Source organism: Quercus lobata, chromosome 10 (genome assembly GCF_001633185.2).
Source record: "Quercus lobata isolate SW786 chromosome 10, ValleyOak3.0 Primary Assembly, whole genome shotgun sequence".
NCBI classification, from domain to species: Eukaryota; Viridiplantae; Streptophyta; class Magnoliopsida; order Fagales; family Fagaceae; genus Quercus; species Quercus lobata.
Genome location: NC_044913.1, coordinates 20789879 through 20799983, shown reverse-complemented (window position 1 = coordinate 20799983; position 10105 = coordinate 20789879). Strand labels below are relative to the sequence as shown.

Below are 10105 nucleotides of genomic sequence, written 5' to 3'. Positions count from 1 at the left end.
TTAAGTTTTCTATTTCTTAGTCACAATTTACGTTGTTCCTCCCCCCTTTTCTGTTCACGGCAAGCCCCTCCTTTTATAGTGCCTGCCGTGACCAGATTTTACTGTTTTAGCCCTTAACTCCCTTTGTCTGGTCTGAGTGTACTAGCCGACCATCACTGTTCCGTCTGTGTGTTGCCTTCCCATCGCCAGACAAGGAAGAGTATTTTGTTTGCTAGTCTGCCGTGGCACCCTTTCCTGCTACGGTCTGGGTTATTTCTCTCTTCCTATCCCTCATGGCATGCACCTAATGGTTCCAACTCGGCTTGCCTCTTTTGGGTAGTAAGCCATCCCAACAGGACACCTCCCCGAAAGAGCCTGAGCTGAAACCTTCAAAATAGATTTTTCCCCTCTTCCCACCACTAAACCATGCCCTCTAAATCTCTAACCCCCTAACCTCACCATGCTTTGCATTGGCTGGGTACAGGCTAGTAGTGTTTGGGCCTTGCGCGTGCCTTCATTCCATATGTGTCCAAAACTTGCCTACTGCCTGTTCATCTGCCGTGGCCTGGAGGCTCGCCGTTCGTGTTCTTTGACCTCTTATGTGGGCCGCTTTTTGTTTTCCTGCTCCTTTCAGGAGTTGGGCTTTATTTGACGATGAGCCTTACATTTCTTTGGCCCATTCCTTGGTTTTCCTCATTTCTTGCAATATCATTCTGTTATTCCTGCTGTAATGATTTAATCCTGCTGGGTCTCTTTTAGACCAGCCGTTTATTCCTTCTCCCAATAACTTGGCATGGTCACTAGTTTGCTTTTATTTATGGGCTCCTATGTCCCTCTTGGCTTTCTCTTGGGCATCCTTGGCCCGTTTGCTTTCTTTGGGCTTCCTCGGTCCTTTTGCTAACTTTGCATTCCCATGGGTTTTTTACTAACTTCATTGGGCTTCCCCGGCCCAATAACCTTATTCTCATCCTTGGGGTTTATGGGCCTGCCATAAACCTCTTACTTTCTTAGTTTGCATTACTTTGAGCCTGCGGCAGCCCTTTCTCGCTTTTCTACCTCATACACTGCCCATGGGATGTTATTTCTCTCTTTCCGGGCTTCTTCAAGCTCACTTGCCTCTTCAAGACCCATTTGTTTATTTCTTAGGCCTATGATCTATTATTCCTGCCACTTAGGCCTAATGGTTTTGCTGTCTGCTTTGTTGCCCTGGTTATTGGGCTTTCTTTCTTTCTACTTGGATTCTCACAAATGGCCCTTAACACCTTTTGTTCATTATATATTTGGAATTTTGGGCTTGACTCTCCACAAATAAACACTTCTAAAGAACCCAAGGGAGATATGGGCTAATCTTGCAATTTTGGCCTTGTTGAGGGTTATTTGTGAGAATCCAAATAGAAAGAAGAAAAGCCCAACAGCAAGGGCAGCAAAGAATTGGCAAGCAGATGGCAAAACTATTAGGCCCAAGCGGCAGGAATAATGGATCACAGGCCCATGAAATAAACAAATAGGCCTTGAAGAGACAAGTGGGTTTAAAGAAGCCCGGAAAGATAAAAATAGCTTATCCATGGGCAATTTATGATGTAGAAAAGTGAGAAAGAGTTGTTGTAGGCCCAAAGTAATGCAAACAAAGAAAGTAAGGGGTTAATGGCAGGCCCATGAATCCCAAAAATGAGAATAAGGTAATTGGGTCAGGGAAGCCCAATGAAGTTAGTAAAAACCCATGTAAATGCAGAGTTAGTAAAAGGGCCGAGAAAGTCCAAAGAAAGCAAGTGGGCCAAGGATACTCAAGAGAAAGACAAAAGGGACACAGGAGCCCATAAGTAGGAAAACCAATGGCCATACCAAGCCACTGGGGGAAAGAGTAAACGGTTGACCTAAAGAGGCCCAACAGGATTAAGTCATTACAATAGGAATAACAGAATAATATGACAGGAAATGAGGGTAATCAAGAAGTGGGCTGAAGCAATATAAGGCCCATTATCAAATAAGGCCCAGCTCCTAAAAGTAGCAGGAAATCGAAAAGCAGCCCTCATAAAAGGTCAAAGAAAATGGACGGCAAGCTATGCAAGCAAGCCTTCAGACCATGGCAGACGAATGAGCAGCAGGCAGATTTTGGACACATATGGAAGGAAGGCACACACAAGGCCCAGGCACTACCAGCCTGTACCCAGCCAATACACGGCATGGTGAGGTCGAGGGTTAGAGATTCAGAGGGCATGGTTTGGTGGTGGGGAGAGGGGAACAATATATTTTTAAGGTTCCGGTTCAGGTTCTTTCGGGGAAGTTTCCTGTTGGGATGACTTACTACCCAAAAGAAGCAAGCTGAGTTGGAACCACTAGGTGCATGCCATGAGGGATAGGGAGAGAGAAAGAACCTAGACCGTAGCAAGAAAGGGTGTCACGGCAGACAAAAAAATAAACAAAATACCCTTCTTTGTCTAGTGATGAGGGGGTGGCACACAGACGGATCAGTGATGGTCAGCCAGTACACCCAGACCAGACAAAGGAGGTTAAGGGCTAAAACAGTAAAATCCGATCACGGCAGGCATTATAAAAAGAGGATCTTGCCATGAACAGAAAAACAGAGCAACAACGGGAACCATAACTAAGAAATAGGAATTCGAAAAGAGAGACCAAGAAATAAAAAAGAAATGAGTGGGAGGGAAAGAAAGTAAACAACCAGAAAGAAAATAAAATGAGAATTAGAATGGCAGGCATACACCGATAAATTGATTCCCTCTCTCCCTCACGAAATCCTGCTCTCTGTTAAAACCAAAAGAGGCCTCTGTGCATGAACCATTCAGGTCCGTTTCTCTTGGGGCAATTAATCTCCACGGTAGAACTTTTTCTGAGAGATTAATTGCGATGAGAAGGAACGTTCTTTCCTCTCTGGTTTTGCTCCTATGAACAAGATTTTAGTTGATTTCTTCATCTTCCGATTAACCCATACATATTACTATTTGTCCCCTTTTGTTCTGTTCTTTTTTTTCTTTTTCTTTTTTTTTTTTTTGTAAAAGTGATTATTATTACTGTGATTGTTTGGGGGTTTTTTGGTCATTTCCTACTAAGTAGCCAGATATTTTATTTTATTTATTATCATGTCTATCTGCCACAACTTGTTTGAAGCAGCTCTGCCTACCGCAAGCACATTCCTGGTGAACTAGGCTTAGTTTGCGCACAAGCCGGACCAACTTGAGTTGCAGCTAGACCAGTTCCAACTCCCTTATCCAGAAAACTTGGGTCTAGTGTAGTAGGAAGCAGCCTAACACTACTAGCACAACGCACCACTTTACAGGCCCTTGTCAAAAAATGTCCCCGACAAGAGGTAGAATTCTAGAAGGCATAAACTTCTTCGAGGAAGCTTTTTGAAGCTTATTGATGATTCTACAATAACCTCCACATTAATGAAGGCTGCCTGCCTAGCATCACTATATTTAATGTAGAATGACAACATTGAAAAGTAAAAAATACCCTAAAAGTCTCCATTCATGATGAATAGTAAGGAATGAATAGCCCAATGGGATAGGAAATTATCCAGGTGGACAAGGACAAAACACTCAAAAGAAGAAAATAGAGCAAATATAAGGAAAGGGGAGGATAGAAAAAAGGGAGGAGAATATACTAGACTGAGAAAAGATATTGAGAAAGGAAGAGAGAAAAAGAGAAGGTCTTGGTTCTTAAGAGTAACCCTTGTAACATGATCATTAAATTACAAAATGAAAATTGAGTGCTAATGATTTGGAAATCAAAATATGTAATAATTTATATTTTATTGAGTAAGGTTGTAGGTTAAAGCTATAACCAATTTTGTAGGTAAATTTTGTGCTTATCCTTTTATCTTCATCACCTAATTTTAGGTGTGTGCAACTACCATTTATGATGGAGAAAAAAAAGGACATCATTATAAAATATGATTAATTCCACATTTATATAGAAGGTGAACATAAACGAAAATCTCAAAAAAAAAAAAAAATATTGATGTAGTGTAATAGCAAGAAGTCTAGATCATGGACATTAACAAGATAAGAGAGATTTCAATTTTCGTTGATTGAAAATGAGAACTGTTAAGTGTTAATAGTAAAAAAAAAAAAGAAAAAAAAAAAGAAAAGATTTTTCCACTTTTATTTAGAAAGGAACAAAAACGAAAATATTTGTAAATATATATATTAATGTGCAGTAATTGCACATCCAATTTGGATCATAGACACCTACAAAACAAGAGAAAATCACTAGAATAAAGGAAAAACACTACAAGAATATGATTGTGAATGAGAAATCCAAACTAGAAACACAGAGAAAAATACCACTGCGAATACCTTAAGCTTCAAAGAAGCTTAGGCCGACATCAAAGTGATGCCTCCTAATGAAATTTATCTTGGCTTGTAAGTGTCCATGTCTCATGATCCAGATTTGGTCGTGCAATTACTGTACATCAACAAATTTTAATATGCAAAATTCATCCTAAAGGTGTTTTCTTCATAGCTTCATTCTTAATTTCCAATAAACATTTTGTTTTCTATCTTTTTCATAAAATTAAAAAAAAAAAAAGTTCCATTTAGAATTTTAGGTGAAATTACTAATTTGGGCTTCTAATGTTTAGACAAAGTTCAATTTAGTCTCTCAAAGTCTCAACTATAAACATCAGGTCAATATCATTCTTAACAAAATTACTAATAGTTGAAATTGACTTAATTTAAAAAAAAATTTATACTTTCCAGAGTTTTCACAATAACCTTTTAACATATGTTCCATGTTGCTACATTCGTTACTTTTTATCAAAATTTAAATGAAAATTGAGATCTAATAATGAAATTGATTCGATTTTTAAACTTGAAAGTGTGTGGGATAAGCCAATATAAAAATTGCACATTGTCGAAAAATAATTATATTCAAAGAGATTCGGATACTTTCATGTCAAAAAAAGAAAATGGATATATTTATTTATATATATATATATATTTTTTTTTTTTTTGAGGGGGTGATACATTTATACTTGACCTACAAAATTTGATGCATTTAATATTTAATGTGACATTTGCTTTATAGATAAGAGTTAAAAAGTGATAATTTTCATATGCACTGTATCTAGCCAGCTTGCCGACTTTCACTGGAAACATTATCTTTTAGCAGTTAGCATCGGCAGATAAAAAGTTGCTTCTTCGGTCTTTCCCATAGGTTAATATAGCTAAGAGGAGTTGGTAAACTGGTAAGATTGCCAGCACAGCTTCGAACATATCCTCATTCATACTCATAGGTCCCAAAACTTTTTAAAAAAATCACTCTCAAGTACCCACCATTTTTATTAAAAAAAAAAAAAAAAAATTGTCACTCAAATCAGTAGAAGAATCTTCTTTCCTAGAAATTCTTTATTCTTGTTAAAGAAAGAAGCGAAGCTTACATAAATTCGAGCCCTTTGTCTTAAAAAAAAAAAAAAAATCATCTTATGCTCCAAGAACACTATAAATATCAATACACTTTACCATTCATCTAGAGACACGTGGATACATTAAACTTTTTTTAATAATAATTTAATAATTGAGAGAGAGGATTTGAAGTTTAACCGTGCAAGAATTTTAGCTTAGATACATTAAAACTTAAGTTTGCCACCAAAAATAATCCTAAGTCAGAGGAGAACATATATTTATAGATCCCACATATTATTAAACATTTATCATATATCATCTTATCCACACAAAAAACAAATGTTAAAGGCACAATGAATTTCACAAATTTTTTTTTATAATTTATTGAATTAGCAAATTTGTGACAACATCATTTATATTTGTACCATCCCTATTATCATTTTATTTATTTTATGGCACACCAATTACAAACCGTGTGAAATCTATTATCAAATTCTTGGTGGACACGTTCTCTTCACCAAAAACAGCCAGATGTAATGGAAAGCACATAGAAACACCCTCAACACGCTAGTACACAGAACTTTCCTCAACGACTTTTTTTTAATTTGAAGCTTCTATTAAGGATAACTTTCAAACTTTCCAGGTAATTCCATTGGACCCCCCAACATTTAAAAGTGTCCCAGTCTATGCCTATATGACTTTATATACTTCTTCTCTAATCCAATCCATCTGGCACACACAGAAAAACCATTGTGTAGACTTTTGAAACCTTCATTCCTTTCCTCTGTTTTCAGTTTTACCTCTAAAAAAAAACAAACCACACAAGTGCACAACATCCTTAACTTAACTGTATTTTGCCCATTATTTCTAGTTTGAAAAATCCCACCATCTATCAGACATTCTTAAATTTCTAATTTGGGTAACATGCAAAAATTCAAACTTGGCTAGAACTGCTGCTGTCTCACAAGGTTCTATTTCTTTAAATTTTCTTGCTTTGTTTTGGGTGGTACTAGGATTTTTACTTTCAGTTCTTGAATGTGACTTTTGCTTGTAATTGTAATCTTTTATTTTTAGTGTTGCTGAGAGCTCCAACAAGTATTTAGTTTTGTGAACATTTACAGTTGCTTTTAGGAATTTTTGTATCTGGGTTTTCTATAGTGGTTTGTATTATTGTGTCAAATTGTTGTTTTGGAGACAAATTTTAATTTTTGGGTTTGTGCTATTGTGTTAAATTAGTTCTTTTAGAGACAGAAATTTTAATTTTTGGGTTTGGGTTTGTGTTTCTAGGGCTTTGTTCAGATTTTGAATTCTAGGGTGTTGTATATGATGTTGGTTCTAAGCATGAGTTCAAAGAGACAAAGGCGCCCAAATGTTAGGTTAGGGGAAATAGGTGATGTTTCTGCAGCTTTTGCATGTAGGTTTCCTCAAAAAACTGAGGGAAAATTGGGGCATAAGAGATGGAGACATGATTTTGTGAACCCTCAAGAATTTGAAAACAATTTCATATGTGGATTCTCAAAGTTCACTGCTTCAGAACCTGGTATCTCTCCAAGGACTTCAGCTGATTTGCAACAGAATAGGGAGAACAAGAATCCAAACTCATCAAACATGGCTTCTGAATTTGCAATTTCAGAGGAGCTTGGTATGACCAAGTCTGGACTGGATTTCAGTAATATTACCCGGAAGTGTAGGGTAATGAAACGACGAGGCCGGGATGCAAGAAACAACATTTCGGTTTTTGGTGGCACTTGGAGTTCTAAACTTAGTCCTGAATTCAGTAGTGAAGATGGGAGAGAGAGTGGTGGGAAAGATTTCATTGGGTTCACGTCAAATGTGTGGGAGGATGATTTCCCTGATAATGGTTTTAAGGACTTGTCGGATCAAGAAACACCAGCTACAAGCAAAGAGGCCTGTGAATACGATATGTATGAGCCCACTTATGATGCACGGCAGCAAGGCAATCTCAATGATCCTTGGAAGGAGGATGCTTGTTATGAAGACAACAACTCATTTCCTAAATCTGGCGGTGTGTGGGATGATATGGGATCTGGAGGTAGTGATGTAAATGGTGTTAAAAGATGGTTGGAGGAGCTCGGGTTTGGCAAGTATGCTACTGTTTTTGAAATACATGAGGTTGACGAAGAAGCTTTGCCACTACTTACTCTTGAAGATCTCAAAGAGATGGGTGTATTTGCTGTTGGTCCTCGAAGGAAGTTGTTCAATGCAATTCAACAGTTGAAAGGAGAAGATGATTCGGCATGACGGTATACTCAACTGAGTATGTAGATAAACTTGCTAATGTTGCTTGTACTAGCTAGCTCTTCTGTGCAGGAAAAAGTGTCAGAGATGTATGTAACCTTTTGGACTTCTAACACATTTACTCTTTCTGGCTTTGCTACTTATGTCAATGAAATGAGATGATATATTTCATACTTTTTGCTCTTGTAGGATTTTTTTTTAAATTTTTTTATAAACATTTTCCCCTTCATAATTCATTAACTTTATGAATTTTGAATCAAAACATTGTGCCTACTAAACAGATGAACTGGTGACTTGTTGAGAGAGAGACTTTTATGAGTTAAAGAGTATCTGTCTGCTGGTAGTGGTAACTCTTCTGGCCTCATTGGAAGGTATATCATAGACAATAATACACTTTTTTTCCCTTGATGTGAATAATGATCACTTGTATCTCCATGTTGTTAACTAAATGTAACCAACATTTCAGCGTTGTCTATTTCTTGTGCTTAAAATGTCAAAATGATGAGTGGGTCTGTCTATTACTCCCATTTAGAATTCAGTAACGGCTGATACTGGGACATACATTCTATAAGAATCAGCAATGGACAACAGATGTTTGGTTCTGTAATGTGTTACATTAATTTATTTTCTGATACGCTATATTGATGATAGCTTGAGAGGTCTTATATTCTCAAATTCTGATTAAATTTTGTAACATTTGGGCTAGACTCAACTTTTGAGGTAATCCACCATCATCTTTTACTGGTAAATTACAAGTTTGATAGGATTATGGTGAGCCTATAAACCCCCATAATTGCTAACTTAGAATTTCATGTATTCCAAATCTTGTTCAAGTTTAATTTAATAGATATTGGTGTTGTGTGTGTAAAATTAATACTTTACTCTGCTAGGAGCTATCACTTGTGCACCAAAAGAACATTTATGCTTGTGTGTTTTGTATGTACAATATTATGGTGCTTAGAAGTTAGAAGTATTTGACCAGTAAATAATTTTATGTATATTGGTTTAAATGAGTTATTGTGACAATAACATGAATCTTATATAATGATGCTGTTTGTTGCATACGTTGATCAAAATGTTTTTTCAAGAACGACAAATTGTCTGTTGAAACATGTTAATAGTGTGACTGAGGCTTCTTCTGAATGGTGTATGTGTCCATTCGCATGCAGACCAACAACTGCCTGTTAATGGCCTTCAAGGCATATCTGAACTACGACAAAAAATTGTTTAAAAAGGAGGTACTCGTATCATTTGGTAATGGAACAGTTGCACTTCCTTCTCCTTGTTGTGCACTGTGTTTTGCTTGGAGAGCGCAACCTCCACCTTCCTCATACGTACTTCTAACTGTGTAGTTCATTCTGACTTAGCATCTGCCTCTCTGCAACTTGATCTTAGATGTTTTTTTATCCTTCTTTAGAGTTTGTTACTGCTTTGATTTTGATAGTTATTGCTAGTGTAATTTGTAAAATCTCTTTTTCGGGGGATTTTGTGTTTTCAAATGCAGATGAACATAGATTCTGTGCATTAATAGTTCATGTATATGGTGTGTCTTCTGTTATGATTCTTAACTGAACTGCAAAGTTTTTCTTACACAATTGATATTTGAATGCAATGCAGACATTTGCATGCAGAAGGATGGTTGTTTTTCTGAATCTCTTCCTTGTCTCCCGTTCCGCCCTAACTTTTTGGCTGGAAAGTTGGTTTTTTAAACTTGATTTTTCCATACAATTATTTCAAGTTGGAAGTTGTTTACACATTTCATGTTGGACAATTTATTGGTCTTATAAACTCTTTATCCTAACATGCGTTCAATATTGACTCTTTTTGTTCCCCCTCTCCAATTAACAGTCCTGCAAATGAAATAACACTCAGGATTACTTATTGGCTTAGGATACCCAAAAATATGAAGGATTTGGGTGGTGCAAGTGGTTTACAGGTGATTCCTTGTTGCTAGTGAAGTTGCAAGTAGTTTAGAGGTGGGTTTTGCATTGATATGGATGCTGTGTGTGGAATTTTCAGTTTCCATTGCTGCAGGAATGTTGAATTTCGGTAGTAATAGGACCTATCAGTTTCACCCATTGCAGATCTTTGTTGAGTAGTTTCAACTATCAAGTACTGATTGACAGGGATCTCCCAGAGTGTAATTCGATCGTCATCGTCATGAATGATAAATTGTTACAACTGGCTTATAGATCTGGTGGACAAGTTGGGTGAAATTGTCTTAGTTCTGAATGAATTTGTTACCGCGATTTCATGATACTTGATTTTTGGCTTTGTTTGATTTAGTTTGATATGTTCTAATTATTTTCTCTTTCAGTTTACTGCTTTTATAACCATTTTAAGGAGAATGAGCAATTGAGCATATTTTCATTGTTCAAAGATTCATTATGGTTGAACTTCTTACAACTACTCATCAACAAAATGATTACGCTTCAGTATCCTATTGAGATGGAGTCATTAATTAAGAATCTGTGCAAGTCATTTTTGTAGAAAAAATTTCGCCA

At 36.7% G+C, this 10105-nt stretch overlaps 1 protein-coding gene across 5 annotated transcripts; it reads left to right on the top strand.

The window, feature by feature from the left end:
* The first annotated feature begins 6053 nt into the window (after positions 1 to 6053).
* On the top strand, positions 6054 to 9863 carry LOC115963773. Of its 5 annotated transcripts, none has more exons than XM_031082932.1 (3): positions 6054 to 7690; positions 7883 to 7972; positions 9450 to 9863. In XM_031082932.1, the coding sequence occupies exon 1, from the start codon at positions 6666 to 6668 to the stop codon at positions 7602 to 7604; it is 939 nt and encodes a 312-aa protein (XP_030938792.1). In that variant the 5' UTR covers positions 6054 to 6665; the 3' UTR covers positions 7605 to 7690; positions 7883 to 7972; positions 9450 to 9863. The 5 variants fall into 5 exon arrangements, with proteins under 5 accessions (XP_030938792.1, XP_030938791.1, XP_030938788.1 ...); XM_031082931.1 differs by having other exon boundaries at positions 6055 to 6310; positions 6630 to 7690; positions 7883 to 9863; XM_031082928.1 differs by having other exon boundaries at positions 6055 to 7690; positions 8771 to 9863.
* Positions 9864 to 10105: the final 242 nt, after the last annotated feature.

Excerpts from the sequence above, each read along its gene's own strand:
- LOC115963773 (XM_031082932.1), top strand. The coding sequence starts at position 6,666 with ATGATGTTGGTTCTAAGCATGAGTTCAAAGAGACAAAGGCGCCCAAAT.